General features: G+C 43.4%; 2 protein-coding genes across 3 annotated transcripts; both read left to right on the plus strand.

Moving 5' to 3' along the window:
• The first annotated feature begins 15 nt into the window (after positions 1 to 15).
• uap1l1 (UDP-N-acetylglucosamine pyrophosphorylase 1 like 1) lies at positions 16 to 9036 on the plus strand. The gene is made up of 9 exons (XM_030723988.1): positions 16 to 633; positions 3572 to 3776; positions 4146 to 4321; positions 4393 to 4565; positions 6446 to 6639; positions 7664 to 7804; positions 7904 to 8086; positions 8513 to 8579; positions 8727 to 9036. Exons 1-9 carry the CDS (start codon positions 354 to 356, stop codon positions 8811 to 8813), a joined length of 1506 nt encoding a protein of 501 aa, XP_030579848.1. The 5' UTR covers positions 16 to 353; the 3' UTR covers positions 8814 to 9036.
• Positions 9037 to 9550: 514 nt separating this feature from the next.
• Positions 9551 to 17944, plus strand: zdhhc12b (zDHHC palmitoyltransferase 12b). 2 transcript variants are annotated; one of them, XM_030724076.1, is made up of 5 exons: positions 9551 to 9978; positions 10176 to 10315; positions 12566 to 12658; positions 15034 to 15203; positions 15304 to 17944. In XM_030724076.1, exons 1-5 carry the CDS (start codon positions 9882 to 9884, stop codon positions 15617 to 15619), a joined length of 816 nt encoding a protein of 271 aa, XP_030579936.1. In that variant the 5' UTR covers positions 9551 to 9881; the 3' UTR covers positions 15620 to 17944. The 2 variants fall into 2 exon arrangements, with proteins under 2 accessions (XP_030579936.1, XP_030579938.1); XM_030724078.1 differs by having other exon boundaries at positions 15037 to 15203.
• The last annotated feature ends 132 nt before the right edge of the window (positions 17945 to 18076 follow it).

An 18076-nucleotide genomic window follows, 5' to 3' on the forward strand; every position in this document is an offset into this window, starting at 1 on the left:
TTTTACCCCGAGCTCACGTGCGCGCGGCGTGGCTGAGCCACAGCGTGCAGTCAGCTGACCAGACGCTGAGCTAACAGCTTTTCTCCTGAACTCCGGTGTAACCTCTGGTCTCTCGGCCTGGCTGAGAGGAAGCGGTCCAAACGCTTGTGCAAACATGGACGTGCATAAAGACGCCTTTGAGCTCGCTGCTGCGGCGTATCCTGCATGAGAGGAGGAGAGCTGGGAGCTGCAGTCACGAGTTGCTCCTGACACGTTTCCCTCGGAGCAGCGCGCTCCTGCTGCCTCAGCGGAGGAGGAAGTTGAATGTGTGTTAATGTCATATTCTGCGCCGTGTTTCGGTACTAAGACGCAAAATGCCTTCTTTGGAGCAAGTGAAGCGGAGTTTGGAGAGCGCGGGGCAGGCGCACGTCCTGCAGTTTTGGCCGGAGCTGAGTGAGGAGCAGAGGGACGCTTTCCTCTGGGAGCTGGCTCAGCTGGACCTGAAGGGGCTGAAGGAGCACTGTGAGGGGGCCGCGAAGGCTGCAGCCTCCCCGCCTGACAGTCTGGATCAGCACATAGAGCCGATCCCCCCCGAGTCCATCGGCAGCGTGAGGAAAAGTGGCAGAGACTGTCTCGCAGAGTGGGAAAACCGAGGTGAATGTCAAATCCCGTTAACTATGGCACGGGGGTGGCAAAGGTACAGACATCCGTTACTTAAGTAGAAGTACAGATACTTGTTAAAAATACTCTGGAAGTACCGAGTCAACGTCTTTACTCAAAGCGAAGAAGTACAAGTTCTGAATGGTACTCAGAATATAAAAGTAAGGAGCTCTGTGGAGGACCTTTCTACCAGCTGTTTTTGTGCAAAACAAACGGAACCTCGTGCCATATAAATATAATAAAATAATGAGAATACACGGAGGTACAAACTTTATTTCATCCTAAATTCATACTCAGCTTGAACATCTGTGATGTAGAACACAAGCAGAGGAAAAACACAGGGAAAAAACTTTGCTGTTGCCTAATCTGTAGGTGGATGACTTCCTCCACATCTAATCAGAAAAGTGACTGCAGTCAGGGGCATGCGCAGATCAGCTTATAGACCCCTGGGTACAAATCCACTTTCTTTCTTCAGTAATCATATATATCATATAGGAATGTGTACATACAGTATATGTACAGTATAGTATGTGTTTATTTATATATGTAAATAGAATAGTTCAAAATGGAGTGCACTTTCTTTCACTAAAAAAATAAAAGTAACCATCACAATCCAACTTCACTAATACCCTAAATGAAGCAGCCGGAGCTTTTTCATGTGATACTGTATTTAATGTAAGTTTTCACACCCACACCTGTTGGTGTCTCCTCTCTCTGCTGCCCTGATGAGCTCCTTTTCCCCCTCAGTAGTCTTGCCAGCACCACTCCTGCTTCCAGACGAGTGTTTAAACAGTGAAGCAGTGCTCAGGGTTCTACTTCATACAGTCACAATGCAGAAAAATTCCCTGGATGCTCCCTTTGTCTGGGGGTGAGGGCAGCCTGGCTCCTTCATTCAGAGTTTCGGGTCATAAATTCACTTTGAGCTGGTGCTACGGCAGATAACCTCTGGATTATTGACCGAAGCTCAATCACTGGAATTCTGTTAACTGGAATTATGACAGCAATGTTCCTGATGTGGATAAAAAAAAAAAATTGTAATCAAGATTATTTTCTAATAGAAGGTGAAGGGACGATGCCCACAGAAGTAGATGAGTCATGACTGATCTGGATCTTCATCAGTCATGTTGTTACTCTTGGTGAAGTTTACAGTAATGCCATTACTGTAAACTTCACCACACTACTGCAAACTGATCAGTGTAGCTGCACTAAACTGCCTATTTCTGTTTTTATTTTGTATTTTTTTTAAAGCAAACATTGAATAAAACAAAGTTAGTATACTTCAGTTTGTTTAACAGGACATTTCAAAATAAAAAAACAACAGAATTTCACATCATTCAGTATCTGACTAAAAAACTAACATGAATGAGGACATTACAGGTAAACTTCACATTTCCAGTTTATCCAGTGTCACTGAGCAGTCCTCACCTTTTAAAATAATCTCCTTTCTCTCCTGTCCATCTCAGAGAAGTTCTCTCCTTTCTTGTCTCCCTCTTGGAAATACAGCAGCTGAACAGTGCTGTGAAAACGTATTTGGCCCTTCCTCATTTCTTACTTTTTTGAATTTTTGTCACACTTTAATGTTTCAGATTGTCAAACAAATCTTAATATTAGATAAAGATAACCTGAGTAAATACAAAATGCAGTTTTTAGATGATTTTATTTATTAAGCGGAAAAGGGCTATCCAAGGGCCCTGTGTGGAAAATTAATTGTCCCCCTTGTTAAATCATGAATTAACTGTAACCAAAAAGAACAGAAAGGCTCGTCTCACATTTGCCAACAAACATCCCGATGATCCCCGAGACCTTTGGGAAAATATTCTGTGGACTGATGACAACAAAAGCGGAACTTTTTGTAAGGTTTGAGTCCCGTTACATCTGCATAAACTAACACAGCATTTCATAAGAAGAACATCATCAGCAGTCAAACGTGGTGGTGGTAGTGTGATGGTCTGGGGCTGCTATCCTGCTTCAGGACCTGGATGACTTGCTGTAATCAGAAAATCCTGTAGGAGAACATCCGGCCATCAGTTCATGCTTTGAAGCTCAGTCACTCTTGGGTCGTGCAGCAGGACGATGATCTGAAAAACTGCATGGCTCAGAAAAACCAAAATGCCATGTTCAGAGTGAGGAGCAACCAGCAGTGATGCTGAACATTTCAGCAGAGCTCCTGGGGAAATAGTTGCTGAACAGGATAAATAAATTTTGGTGGAATATAACGGCAAAGACCCCAAAATGATACTGTGTATAATGTAAGGCTGTTATCAGCTGTCTGTTGGTCTGTCTGTAGGTCAAACCTGGAAGAACATGCCATTTGTATGTGACTAGCACAGGTGTGATTTTTCTTTTTTCACAATTGACACTGTCTCAGATTCTTTTTGGAATTGTGGTTGTATCAAAATATTACATTTTTGTTTTATATTATAATTACTATTAATATATAGCATGCACAAAAATTACATATTGCTCAAGCACTGTTGGGGGCCACCTGCTGGGGGGGCTCTGCATATATGCTTTTTTTTTCTACATTGTGTTCAGACTCAGAATCCAACATTTGCAGTGATGCTGAAAACCTTTGTAGCTGTTCTTTTATAATATTCTAGGTAGCACATTCATCTTTATCAGACCAATTCTACCCATCCATGACGGGGAGATCGAACCACCAAAGATCATTTTTAACTGCTGCCAAAGTTGGTGTGAAATTTAGTTTATACACTTACATATAAGTTACCAATACTCTGATTCCCAGGTAGGTGAAGCCTGAAGGCGACCATGCAGGACAGCTTTTAATGATGACTTTGAGCCAGTTGGAAGGTTTCAGCTGTTTTTAATCTTGGATTAGGTTTGATCATAGACTGTACATAAAAGATGGACGTTCGTAAATTTATACAGTTCCCTTCTGCTCATTTTAGATTTTTTTTTTTTTTTATTACAGGCTTGGTGGAAATCTCAGAGGATCGTGTTGGAGTGCTGCTCTTGGCTGGCGGTCAGGGGACCCGTCTTGGTGTTCAGTATCCTAAAGGGATGTACAATGTTGGGCTGCCAAGTGGTAAAACCTTGTATCAGATCCAGGCAGAACGCATTCGCAAACTCCAAGAGCTCGCAGACAGCAAGCATGGCTCTAAATGCACTGTTCCATGGTGAGTTCCTCTTCCTCTGCTAATCTGATCAAGTGTAAGCTTACACTGAGGAGAGTCGAAATCATGATGGATTGTCTCAGTTTTCTATAAGGCTTAATAAAGTTAACATCAGCCTTTAAAAACATCTTACTCAGGTGGTAAAGCAGGTCGTCTACCAATCAGAAGGTCCCTGATTCCTCCAGTCTGCATTAGACATGCAGTAGAAAACACTACGAGTGCCCAACTACAAAAGTACCGGCTCATTTACATGACTAATATTTTACCATTTCTTTGGCCAGTATTGCGTTCCATTTTATCCAGCGTTTATTAGCGACAAAAGCCTGTTGCTGCAGACAGTGTGTAACAGTGTGTGCCCTTTGTCATCTACAGGTACATAATGACCAGTGAGTTCACTCTGGTTCCCACTGAGAAGTTCTTTGAGGAGAACAACTATTTTGGTCTGGAAGCATCAAACATTATTATGTTTGAACAAAGGATGATTCCAGCTGTGACCTTTGATGGAAAAGTTATCTTGGAAAATAAAGGGAAGCTAGCCATGGCCCCAGGTAGGTACCGTGAAGTCACACAGAAGAACCAGAAGCAAATGTCAGTGGAGTTACATAAACTTTGGTTTCAGATGGTAATGGAGGTCTGTACCAGGCGCTGGTGGACAATAAGGTGCTGGAGGACATGAAGAAAAGGGGGGTGCAGTACCTGCATGTGTACTGTGTGGACAACATCCTAGTCAAGATGGCCGATCCTGTGTTTATTGGCTTCTGTGTGAGCAAGGGGGCTGACTGCGGGGCCAAGGTGGAGTAACACAGCATCACACAGCAGATATGAAGGAATGCATTAAAAAGTCTTTTACATTATCACTGATATATACTCAGAAGGGCTTCTTTTTTATATATAACTACTTTGGACCCCCACTGCTGACTAAAAAATTATGATTTTTTTTGTTTTCTTTTTTTCTAAACAAAACCACTTTGCTCAAAGTCCTCAGTGCACAAAGAAGCACTTCAGTGCACAGCTTTCAGATCAGAATAGTTCCAGAGGGTAACGCCCGGGGCTGAAGAGTCAAGTCGTCTTACCAACTTGAGGCTGGCTCCAAAAGTGAGTCAGGTCCCACAGACTCCTGTGTTAAAATGCTCAGCTTTACAGTGCAGTCAGTGTGGCTGGTGGCAGCTTGAGGTTTAAATAAAAACCACAAGGCTGGAATAAAATTGATCCACCAACTCTGGTCTTTATAATGAGAGCAAGAGAGTTCACAAACCTCACACCAGCCCTCTGAAAGCAACTGGCTTCCCTTTATACTCTACCTGCCACAGGTAGAATAACCCAAGTCTGGGTTAGAAAACCAAATGAAAAACTAAATCCACATGTACCATCGCCAAACCAAAACATAGCACGAGAAATATTCCACTTAACTGGGGCCGGGTCACGGGGGCAGCAGCCTAAGCAAAGAAGCCCAGACCTCCTTCTCCCCAGCCACCTCGACCAGCTCATCTGGGGGGACCCCAAGGCGTTCCCAGGCCAGCCAAGCGATATAATCTCTCCATCGTGTCCTGGTTCTGCCCCGGGGCCTCCTCCCAGTAGGAAATGCCTGGAACACCTCTCCCAAGAGATGCCCAGGAGGCATCCTAGTCAGATGCCCGAACCACCTCAACCAGCTCCTTTTGATGTGGAGGAGCAGCGGCTCTACTTTGAGCCCCACCCGAATGGCTGCACTCCTCACCCTATCTCCAAGGGAGAGGCCAGCCACCCTTTGGAGGAAGCTCATTTCTGCTGCTTATATTTGCGATCTCATGTTGTCGGTCACTGCCCAAAGCTCATGGCCACAGGTGAGGGTAGGGATGTAGATTGACCGGTAAATTGACAGCTTTGCTTTTACGCTCAGCTCCCTCTTTACCACAACAGATTGATGCAGCGTCCGCATCACTGCAGACGCAGCCCCCGATCCATCTGTCAATCTCATGCTCCCTTCTCCCATCACTCGTGAACAAGACCCCGAGATGCTAAAACTCCTCCACCTGGGGCAGCAACTCGTCCCTGAGCCCTTTTTACTTTTTAGCTCTGCATCCTGCTGAAGGGACGAACAGGTGAGCACTGCTAACATTAACACACACTCTTAATAAGCTGCGAACAGCTGTCACTTAAATACTACTCAAAATATCAAACCCAGTAAAGGGTTTATTGAGGGATCTATTACTTTTAAGGGCTGGAGTAACCAGTAAGAACCATTGAAGAGATGGAACACCCATACACCAGTTTACTACCAGTTTACTACCAGTTTAAAGAGTAAATGTTCACAATTTAGACTTTAAATGCAGATAGGATATTTTATTTAAGCAATTTAACAGGAGCAAAGAAAAAGTAAAATCAAAAAGTAAAACTCCTGTAATAAAACCACCCGAATTTATTCTAACGAAACTCTGCTAATGCTGGGAGTGAGGAAGATGCTGGAAGAGGGAGACACCATGACCACCAATATAACCCTCTCCAGGTTGTGCCTGATGAAGTCCAAATGGGGGAGCAGAGACTCCAAACAAAGTCCTCCAACTCCCTTGGAACTTTAATCCAACACAGCAAAGTGTAAAGTGTGGTCCTTGGAGCAGACTGGCTGTATATAAGGTCAAAATCCTAACGGGTTCTCCTAGTTCTAGCTGTTCTCCACCTCTGTCTTGGATCAGGTGGTGGAGAAGGCATACCCAGCAGAGCCGGTTGGTGTGGTTTGCAGAGTACAAGGGGTATCCCAGGTGGTGGAGTACAGCGAGATCCAGCCACAGACAGCTGAACTGCGAGGACCTGGAGGAGAGTTGGTCTACAGTGCTGGAAACATCTGCAATCACTTCTTTACCAGGAGCTTCCTGCAGGATGTGGCCGAGTAAGGGGCACAACATTAGACACAAATGAAAGACGGTTCTTAGTAGTACACGAACGACAAAGCAATTAAGAACAAATTTGAGCTCTCTTCATTCTCCAGGTTAATTTAAGAGCACCAGGACTTGTGAGATTTCAGTTTTAAGCAAGTCAAAGATAGTGGGACACTTACAGTAAAGCTTAATGCTGGCAGTTTCAGCATGAACTATTCTATCTAAATAGTCCCCAAATAGACCAAAACACTGTGCTAGGTCATCCATCTGTAAAAGTCTTGAGCCCTCATGTTTTTCTATTTTGATTCCAATGAGCCGGCCTTGCTTCTAATCTTTTAAAGTGGTCTTGATTTCTCCAGCTTTCCGAAGGTCTTTCAAAGTTTTTCTTTGGACATTGGCTGCTTTTTCACTCATTTTCAGTCCAGTCGTTATACCTGACCATTTTCACCATGACCATGTATTTTGTTTGTTTAGCCAGTGTTTACAAATGACTAAATCATTCAAGTATAAAAAGGCACCTAACTCCAGGGATGAGCCAGACAACTTGGAAAAGAACATTTTAAATTGTATTTTTAGGCATTTTGTTGCAGCAGCTTTTCTCAAAAACATATCATTTGTTTCCATTTCTTTAGTTGAATGTAAAGAAAAGAGCTGTTAGCTGAAAACTTGACATGGTGTGCAGTGTGTCCTCATAAAATCTGAGGAAACTGGATAAGTGGAGGACAAAAAAAGAAATGCCAGGCACAGAATGACAGCAGATGAGCAGTTTCTCAAAGTCATGTCCTTAAACAGGAAACAAGGGAGCCGTTGGCCAACAGAGCTTCACTATCAAATGTTTTACTTGTACAATATGTGGACAATAGGTCAGCCAGCATTGAGCTGATAGTTACTTTTTTATTGTTTACAAATTTGCAAAAAGTTTTAAACATTGTTAAAGCAGCTACTGAACTTCATGGCTCCTAAGGCCTTTATGCAGCCTTCCTTTTTTATGGTCTCCCATCTTGTTTGGTGCAGCTAATGATTTTCATCTTACAGGAAATACAAGCACCAACTGAAGCAACATGTTGCCATAAAGAAAGTGCCCTTTGTGGATGCAGAAGGTATTCAAATCAAACCAACCAAATCCAATGGCATAAAGATGGAGAAATTTGTTTTTGATGTCTTCCCATTCTCAAGGTATTGATCACATTATCTTTCAGTTTGTATACACTGACATGTTGTTTCACTGTAGCGTATTTGCTCTAATGAAAACTTTTATTGCCCTGTCATTGGAAGGGACTTTGTTGTGTTCGAGGTCGAGAGAGAGGAAGAGTTTTCCCCCCTGAAAAATGCAGACGGATCAGCCACGGACAGCCCGACCACAGCCAGAAACGCCTTGCTGGCTCAACACTGCCGCTGGGCCACAGCTGCTGGAGCCACACTGTTGGATAAACACGGGAATCCCCTTCCTCTTACGAGGTCAGAGATGTTCATATGTACTGCACACCATGTGCTCTAGTTGTTACTTTAAAGGAATAGTCCACCATTATTGGAATAACACTTGAATTAATAATGTTATTTAAAAAAATCAAAGACTAAAAGGCCTTTTAATTGTCAGCTTTCTAATCAAGAGTGAGATGAGGAAATTAATTCTCATGTCTGCCATGTGTAGTTAACTCTCTGTGGCATATATAACAGCTAAACAGGTGATTTGATCACACAAAATGATATTGATTACTAAATATCCAATTTACCACGCTATGTTGAGTTCCCTGAGTGCACTGACTGTGTATTACACAGGGAGGGTGAACATGGGGCTGATGTGAATGTTATTTTAAGGCTGATGGGGGAAAAAAGATCAAAACTTATTATCGAGAACTAAAATGTGCATTATTCATCCTGCAGTGTGTCAGCAGATGACAGACCTCCGGCTCAGTGTGAGATTTCACCACTAGTCTCGTACTTTGGAGAGGTGAGAACAGTGTTAAACTCAGGAATCCTGCAGCGCACTTAGACACAAGCTCTGGCTTGCATTCCAGATACACTGTGGACGACAAATACTCTGTAATAATTTCTGTATTTGCTCCTGATTTAACTCCTATCTCCTCTCCTCTGTCAGGGCCTGGAGCAGCTGCTGAAAGGGAGGACCATTGCTACTCCCTTTGTTCTGGATGAGAAACGGGCTGAAGAGCTGCAGGCTCAGTAGCTTTTCTCTCATTTAGAGAGTTGTTTGACATTCCAGCACCGTGGAGTACAGCTTAGAAATGTACACCAGGACTGGGATGAAGCATGCTCGATGGTTGAAAAAGTAACAATGTTATTGTTACTTTGATAGCCTACATTGTGATGTCATGCCCTGGAAAAAATGAGGGAGTTACAGGAATTTCTATCAAATTATTTTTGATTCACACAAAATAAATAAATAAATAAATAAAAGAATAACAAAAATAAACCACTTCGTCTGCTTTCTCTTTTAATAAGCCAGAATACATGTGTGTGAATGAGAGGGAGACAGAATGGAAACCCTCACTGCCGTATACAAGAAACACAAAACCGTCTACTTACTGATCACAACTGCAGCTTGTGACAAAAACTGACTTTAGACATTTTTCAGTGGACACCACTATTTACAGTAAATAATGATATCTATAGATTACAATCTAATAATAGATTATAACCTAATAAATGACCCTTCCACAGTTGATGCCTTACATTAAGACGTTTTCATGAATACCAGGAAATATGCAGATGAGGTATCAAAGACTTGTGTAGCACTTACCTGTTCAGGTACCTCTGTGGAATCAAAGTAGCCAGAATGCCAAATTTGACCAGTTCGCGTTTCCTGTTGTCTTTAACTCTGTCAGGCTTTGGCCGTCTACCACGTGACCACGGCTGGCCAATCACGGCTGGCGCTTTGAACCATCGGTAGGATGAAAACAAATCCGCTGGAAGCGGGCTGGAGGTTACTGACAGCTGCGGAATCTCCGCATATTTAATGTGTTCTGCATAGAAAACCTTTCAGTTATTGGGTTTTATTGTGTACTTAATTCTGCGCTTGATGCAGCCGCGCGAAACAAATACGGTGAACGGCGCAGGCTCGCACATACGGGCGTAATACAGCCGTGAATACGTTACCGTTAGTTTGTTAGCTTATGCTGCGCTTCCGAGGGCTGAGAGCGGCGCTTTTATTGCTGCGGTGTTAGCTCATCAGGCCCTGAGTGTGAACGCATTGCTCCGTCTGCACCTTAGATGCCTGATCTAATATGCTAGGACCATGTTCAAAAATGTTTTCGGGTCAGGGTTTCTGGTGAGAACATCTCATGTGATTCTGACATGGGTCATAACGTTAATTCTCTTCCTGCACGATACAGGTGAGTCTGTTGCAGCACTTCGACACTATAATCTCAGTTGTTTTGTGTGGGTGGGCATGTACACCGCTGGGAGCTGTGTGTGTGTGTGTGTGTGTGTGTGTGTGTGTGTGTGTGTGTGTGTGTGTGTGTGTGTGTGTGTGTGTGTGGAGGGGCTCCTCAGCGTTACTTCAGCATGTATTATCCCGACTGTCCCACAGAGCTGAGGAAGCAGGAGGAGACGGGACAGCTCATCCAGCCCGTGCTCTTCGTCCTGCTGGTGCTGCTGTCTGTGCTCCTCTACTTCGCGGTCTCTCTGATGGACCCGGGCTTCATCCTGTCTGATGACACGGACTTGCAGGTGAGCCACGGACCTGATGTGCGTTCCTGTTACCGCTCACAGTTTTACCTTTGTGCTGAGATGGGTTCAAGGTTCCGAGCAGCTGCAGTGTTTGTGCTGCTGTGTTGTTGAACTTAAATCGTGTGTAAGACAGTGGCAAAAATAATGAATAACGTTGTGGAGGTGGAGAGAGTGTCAGACAGGAACATGAGAATTAAAGCTGGAGATTGAAGGGGTGATGATGAATGTTGTCAGTGCGTATGCTCCACAGGTTGGATCTCAGAAGGAAAGAGGAATTCTGAAGTAAGCTGGAAGTGGTAGAGTGTGGTCCCAGGGGGAGAGAAATTGGTTATTGGAGCAGACTTCCGTGGACATGTAGGTGAAGTGAACCGAGGTGATGAGATGGTGGGTAGGTATGGTAAGGAGAGAAATGCAGAAGAACAGATGGTAGTGGATTTTGTGAAAAGGATGGAAATGACTGGTGAACACAGGGTCGTGTATGAAGTGCACACAGATGGACTAACATCTTATGCAGAAGCAGCAGTGAAAGAAATGGTAAATGGACTAGTTCTTATATAGCGCTTTTCTACTCTGTCTGAGCACTCAAAGTGCTTATACAACACATTTACATTTACCCATTCACATCCATTCATACAAGCACTTCCATGATTAACTAAGCTAAGTGCTTTTATTATCTAACATTCACACACATTCGTACTCCAACGCTTGCATTGGAGAGCAACTTGGGGTTAAGTATCTTGCCAAAGGATACACTGGCATGCAGCCTGGAGTAGCCAAGAATCGAACCACCGACCTTCCGTAGGTGACCTGCTCTACCTCCTGAGCTACAGCCACCCCTGTACAGCCAAATGGGAGACTGCAAGGTTATGAATTCTGTAGGATGACTGAACATCAAGAAGAGGAAGTGAGTGAAGGCAGAGGCAAGGATTAAATGGTGGAAGCTGAGGGAGGAGTAATGTTGAGCAGAAATCAGGGAGGAGCTGAGACAGGCTCTGGGTGGAAAGGAAGAGCTACCAGATGACGGGGAAAGTACAGCTGTAGTGCTGAGGAAAACTGCCAAGAAGGTGTGTGGTGGATCCTCTGGACAAAGAAAAGAACACAAGGAGACTTGGTGGTGGAAGGAGGAAGTACAGGAAAGTATTCAAAGGAAGAGGTCAGCAAAGAAAAAGCAGGATAGTCAGGGAGATGAAGTAGACAAGCGTGGGAGTGTAGGCGTACAGCAGAGACAGAGGTGGCAAAGTTGTATGTGAGGCTGGACACTAAGGAAGGAGAAGAGGACTTGTAAAGAGACTGAGCTGGAAAGAATGTGCAGAAGGTCAGGATGATTAAGGATAGAGGTGGAAATGTGTTAAGAATGAAGAGAGTGCTGTGAAGAGATGGTGAATGCAGAAGAAGAGAGAGGAGGACAGATGGAGGAAGTCTAGTGAATCAAGAAGTGCAAAGAATAAAGGGAAACTGAGGGAGCTATGAAAAGGATGAAGAGCAGAGAGGTGGTTGGTCCAGATTACGTAACTGTGGAGGTATGGAGATGTCTAGGAGAGAGGGCAGTGAACTTTTTAACCAGACTGTTGTGGAAGCGAGAAGATGCTTCAGATATGGAGACGTGTACTGGTACTGATTTTCAAGAACAAGGCCGATGTGCAGAGCTGTAGGAACTGCAGAGGTTAAGCTGGGTTAAGGAGAGAGGTGATGATCAGCGAGCAGCAGTATGGCTTCATGCTGAGACAGAGCAAGAGTGTGAATCAGGGGTGATTTGACAGAAGCAGTATTGAAAGGAAAGGTTTACAAGATGGTGGTGAGACCTGCTGTGAAGTATGGTTTGGAGATGGTGGCACTGACATGGTGCCACCATGATGGAGGAGATGATCCACTGAGGGGGCCTCTGAATGGAGCAGCTGAAAGAAAAAGATTAGCATAGCTAAACTACCAAACTAATTACTAATTGGCTGTCACTCTCAAACAGAAGCTTGTGCTCACAGTCATAACTATGATGTGTCTTAGATAAGCATTTCAGGGATGTTTCCCTCTCACTGACATGTGAAACTGAGAGTTTGGAGCAGTCTGAACTCTGAGCTTTTGTCTTGGACCTCAGGCTTGTAGATACGTACATATCTGTGTCCATGTTTCATGTGAGCATCACTATTGTAAACGACTGTAAAAAAACACAGTTTAGGTCCCCTTTAACATAATTCATGAGCTGAAATGGACAGAGACTCCTCTCTGACCAGTTTGTCTCCTTTGTTGTGTTAGTTCATGCTGGGAGTCACAGAGGAGCAGCAGGACATGATTCCACCCACCACCAAATCCCTGCGACAGCGCCGCTGTGGCCGCTGCCTGCTTCAGGTATGCTGCTCGGCTCATCAGCAGAGGTGGCAGAAGTACAGACAGACATCACTTAAATACAAGTACAGATAATTGTGTTAAAAATACTCTGGTAAAGGTTGAAGTACTGATTCGACGCCTTTACTCGAGTAAAAGTGAAAAAAGTACATATTCTGAAAGTGTACTCAAAGTATAAAAGTAAAAAGTAGCTTTTTGGAGGACCTTTCTACCAGCTTTTTTTGCCAAGATAACTCAATGTTGTCATATTAACATAATAAAATAATAATAATAATTAAAAAAACTGTTTCCTTTGTCCTACATTGCAGATACATAACTTTGTCTCTACACCTAAACAGAAAAGTGAATATGGTGAGAGGTTAAAGTGGGATTCAGCAGGTAGGGGGACCCTAAGATCAGCTGTAATGGTGCAGTGTGGGGGAAAGAATTGCTTAGAAATAAGTCACAATCACTTCCATGTTGAGTTCCAGTAGATTTTATGCACAGGCTGTGATCAGCTGAGCTGTGCTGCTACTCTTTGTGGATTTAACTAACTGAATTCAGCAAGATATCAGCATATGTTACACGAGGTGCTACAGCTGATTTTCAACCCTTAGGCAGTGTAAAGCTAGCATAAGGGTGGAATGCATTGAGTGAATCTAATCACCTTAAATTTGACGTCTGCTGCCCCTGATGTAACACAACACTGACCATGAACACTACAGCCACTCTGCACCACTCCAACCATGCTGCAAGCTAATTAGTGTAGCCTAAACTTTGCTGCCTAAAAGAGATTTATTGTGAAGAAGCGTTGTTACAACAAAGAAAGAAATAATCCACCAAAACACCAAATCTTGTTCTTTTTGGTCAGCAGTGATTTTCTCCTTTGAACTCTCCCATGGATGACATTTTAGTCTGTTTCTTAAATGAATCATAAACTCTGGCATTAACTGACACACACACACACACACACACACACAAACACACAAACACAAATGTATTCATACAGCATTTTTATCTTTTATCTATGACTAGGTGCTTTCTAACATTCACAGGCATACTTACACTTTGGTGGATGCTTTGGGGTCAACTTGGGATTCAGTATCTTGCCCAAGGACACATCAACACATGGACCAAAGAAGCCGGGGGCAACCCGCTCTACCAGCTGAGCCAAAGCTGCCCCTGAAATAAAAATATTTGTTATATTTTTTAAGTTGGGTTTAATTTACTCAATTATGAAATACATTTTGTTCATTAAACGGCCAGAATTAAAAGCACTTTAAACAGTGAAGCTTCAAAAACCAGAAAAACTGCAGCCTGTGACAGATCCACAGCTTCCCAGGGCTCATTTTTACTGCTGTTATTTCCATTTCCTTCCACTTCCACTGCCTGATATCATACTTTCAAAAAAAGTCTGAAAGGTCTTTCTTGATCTCGAAGCAGAAGTTAGAATAAACTTGTGATAACAGAGGAAGAGGTGAGGACGACAGATGCAGGGTTTGTATTCCCATTCAGGAGGGGCTGACTGTGTGTTTGTGCATTGTCACCTCTTTGTGGTGTTTGCGTGTGTGTGTGTGCGTGTGTGTGTGTGTGTGTGTGTGTGTGTGTGTGTGTGGGGCTCTCAGACTGAAATGAGACACTTGATATTCTGCACTGTAGGATCCTGCAGTGGTATAGGGTATCAGGTAGCTTGGCAGGCAGCACAGGTCTGTGGTACACACCCAGACGACCTCTAAAGCATCAGATAATAGTTCAGCTGCAGTATCCTGGGACTCGTGTAAAATGTTTTATCAGATGAGAAAAGCCTTAATTCAATTCAATTCAATTCAATTCAATTTTATTTATGCAGTGCCAAATCACAACTACAGTCGCCCTGAGGTGCTTTATATTGTAAAGTGAAGACTACAATAATACAGATGTTACTGATTGAAAAATTGATTAACCAGAGATCTGTCAGAGCTAACCAAATACTCACTGAAAGTGGAAATAACAAAGCTTTAGGGCAGGCTTCTCTTTAGGTCATTATGGCTCAGTGAAGGGCTGTAACCTCAGTACAACTTTACTTTGACCTTTTTTAAGTCACAGCGTTACCTTAGATGGTGTCACATCTGTAAGGAAAATGCATTTGTGGGTTGAGCAGCAGAGTTGAGTATGTGGGCTGTTTGGCATCTGCAGAGAAGACCTCGCGCAACCCACACACTCAACTCTGCTGCTCAACCCACAAATGCATTTTCCTTACAGATGTGGCTCCATGTGAGGGAAATGCAGAGGCTTTCCAACAGTATAAGATATATTGTGAAGAAGCATTGAAACAACACCAAAATAATCCACCGAACACAAATTTCCTCACTTTTTGTGCTAAGTTTATTTCATCTGAATACTTTGTCATGTGTTTCAAGCAGCAGCCAATGAGATCAAAGCACTGCCAGACATGTCAGCACTGCGTCCGGCGTTATGACCATCACTGCCCCTGGATTGAGAATTGTGTGGGTGAGAGGAACCACCGCTGGTTTGTGCTTTACCTGGCCTTCCAGCTGCTGGTGCTGCTGTGGGGCCTGCACATTGCCTGGTGAGTAGTGCATTATCACCACCCGTCCCCTATCGACGTGTTGCTGTTGCAGCAGCAGCAAAGCCCTCACACCCTGCCGCTCTGCTGCTTGTTTCCTCAGGACGGGTTTCAGCTACGCGCCCGTCTGGCAGCTGTGGCTGCGCACAAACGGAGTGCTGCTGGTCGTCACCGTGCTGCTAGCGCTGCTCTCACTCATCGTGCTGCTGCTGCTCGGCTCCCATCTGTACTTGGTTTCTCTCAACACCACCACATGGGAGTTCATGTCACGCCACCGCATCTCCTACCTCAAACACTGCGGCGCAGATGAAAACCCCTTCGACCGTGGAACCTTCCATAACCTGTGGGGTTTCTTCTGTGTGTGGGGCACCGTGGTGTGGGAGCAGGTGTACTTCAGGGAGGGCAGCGACCAGGTTTAGGTACATTTCAGTGATGAACAGCCTCTCTGAATCTGGGATTACACATCTAACCAGTGTTCCCTTTACATAAGCACTTGTGTTGTTGTGCCATAACTGTGCAACATTTCCCCTCTTCTCGTCCTCTGTGTTCAGCACTGAGGTGGATTGCTTGCATTTCCTGTTTTGACCTCCTCTTTCCACGTTGAGGCAGTCATAGTAAAAACTGTGGGCATGTTCAAAATAGTCAGTTTTGCTTTGGAAGGTTTCTAATGAGTGAAGCGACCTGGAAGTGTCTGCATGCAGCCATAATGAAAGCCATTCGAATTCCCCAAACACGAATGAAAGATCCTTCAGTGCTTCCTTTATTAACGCCTTTAACAGAAGATACACTGGATCAAACTGACCAGATTCTGTGTGATTCAGTTCACATTAATGTTTGTTGTTGTATTGCAGCCTTTAGGATTATCATGGAATTCATTTGTACTTTGGGTCAGCTAGGATAAGTGACGGATACAGATTTAAATCCTAAACAAGGAGTTACAGGAAAAAATACAAGAAAAAAGGATTTATTTTCTTTTATTGGCTTACAGGACAGATTTACTAAGCAGGGCAAATTAGTGTGATCTATAATAGTTCACTAATTTATAACGATGCAGTCGGTCCATTTCAGTGATGGCCAGTATTCTGCCAAGAGCGGCACAAATTAACAACAGCAGACCTGATGAGTGTCATACTGACTAAAATAATCGTGTGTAAGCGCAGGTCTGACAGAAGCTGCTGGGACTGTGAGGTCCTGAGGACTGAGGTGGAGCTCAGGATTTATCCAGAGGAGAGCTGCATCATTACAAAGGGCCTGCGCGATGTGTAGAAGAACACAAAACATAGTTTACCATCAGATCCTGAGCCCTGTATGTGTTAATGAAAATACTGTTACTGCTTAAATGCACACATTGCTCTGTTTTTGTTTTTCTTTCCCCAGCAGTCACATATTGGGACATTCAGGCATTCATCTAAGCTCTAGGTCTGTTAAATAACTACCAGAAATAAGTCTTGGCCTGTGCACAGTGCCGAGGAAAGTTCCTCTCTGTTTCAGCAGAATCCCAGTATTATTAGGAGCACAACATTCCAGGTGAGGAATCTTTATTTTTCTTAAAAATTCCAACCTTTGTAATGAAGTGATATTTTTCACTGGTTCTCATTAATATGATCTGCATGAAACACCACAGTAAGCGCACGCTGGGGTGAAATAAGATGCACGTGTCGCAGTCCATTTAGTGGATAGTGTATTTTCAACACAGCAGAGTCTGGTGTAAGTGAGGTTGGATTCACAGCACACATTTCCTCATGAGGTTTTCCATCAAGGAAAAGGAGAGAGGTCCTTTTGGGGGGGGGGCATCAAATGTACCCTGTGTGTTCCCTGAATGAGGTAGCTGCTCTTAGTAACTGGTAACCAGCACTGCAGCATTCCTCCTTATTGTTTACAGCCACAGCAAGTACATCAGTTCCTCAAAACCAGCAGTCAGCTGCTGCACTTTGTCTGCAGGTGTTTCACACACCTGAGCCAATCAGTTGAGCTCAGTCTTTACATACGGTCCTGCCTCCTCTACTAAATCATGCGATGATGATAACCTGACTCTGACTGTTACTGAGTTCTGATGTTTACCCTCAATTCACATCAAATACTGCATTAAAATTTGAGTAAAAATACTTGTGGATCAGACAATCCACGTCTGCAGTTTCTCACTGGAGTCAGATCCTGATTAACAAACTTACTTTTAGTGTAGTGGGTTTCATTCTCTTGTAGTTTCATGTGATAAGTACTTTACTCTGCAGAGGTTTTACAGGAGCCAACAGCTTTGGTCATTAAAGTAGGTTAGTCCAAGTGAGTGTTTGAAATATGAACTGTATTGTTCCTGGCATTTAATCCATACATGATGTACAGGATGATGTTTTGACTGTTCAGTGTCTCAAGCTATTTTATATTGTACATATTTTTTTAAACTATTTTTGAGCAGAAAATGTCTTTAGAGTTTTGTAAAACTATTTTAACAGTGACTGGAACGAACACTGGCTGTTAGCTATAAAAGCTTTAAGTGCAATACTTTGGTATTTCCATTTGAGCTTCTCGTTGTGCAATAGTAACCATGTAAGACGGCAATAAATGTGTTTCATTCGGTGTACAACAGCTGTGCTGGAAAAGACGCAGACTCCCTCTGCTTAGACATCGTCTGTGAGATCTCTGCTTTTTACAGATGAACGTTTACTGTCTGTGGTGTAATTCTCAATTATATGCAATACTGTCATGCAATGTTTTTTTACTACTTTGAAAGTAAACTCAATAAATGTTTTGTGAGGAGCTTTCTTGTTAAAGTCCAGCATTTATACATTTATTCACTATATTTCCATATAGGCTGGTTTGTTCTAAATAGGCACTTCTTCATATAGTCATAGTGTTTAAAATATACAGACATGAGTGGG

This window comes from Archocentrus centrarchus, unplaced genomic scaffold (genome assembly GCF_007364275.1).
Source record: "Archocentrus centrarchus isolate MPI-CPG fArcCen1 unplaced genomic scaffold, fArcCen1 scaffold_30_ctg1, whole genome shotgun sequence".
NCBI lineage: Eukaryota > Metazoa > Chordata > Actinopteri > Cichliformes > Cichlidae > Archocentrus > Archocentrus centrarchus.

Excerpts from the sequence above, each read along its gene's own strand:
- zdhhc12b (XM_030724076.1), top strand. The coding sequence starts at position 9,882 with ATGTTCAAAAATGTTTTCGGGTCAGGGTTTCTGGTGAGAACATCTCAT. Across the intron at positions 9,979-10,175 it reads TCTCTTCCTGCACGATACAG|AGCTGAGGAAGCAGGAGGAG; the intron begins GTGAGTCTGTTG and ends ACTGTCCCACAG. Across the intron at positions 10,316-12,565 it reads CTGATGACACGGACTTGCAG|TTCATGCTGGGAGTCACAGA; the intron begins GTGAGCCACGGA and ends TTGTTGTGTTAG.
- uap1l1 (XM_030723988.1), top strand. The coding sequence starts at position 354 with ATGCCTTCTTTGGAGCAAGTGAAGCGGAGTTTGGAGAGCGCGGGGCAG. Across the intron at positions 4,322-4,392 it reads GAAGCTAGCCATGGCCCCAG|ATGGTAATGGAGGTCTGTAC; the intron begins GTAGGTACCGTG and ends CTTTGGTTTCAG. Across the intron at positions 8,087-8,512 it reads AATCCCCTTCCTCTTACGAG|TGTGTCAGCAGATGACAGAC; the intron begins GTCAGAGATGTT and ends TTCATCCTGCAG.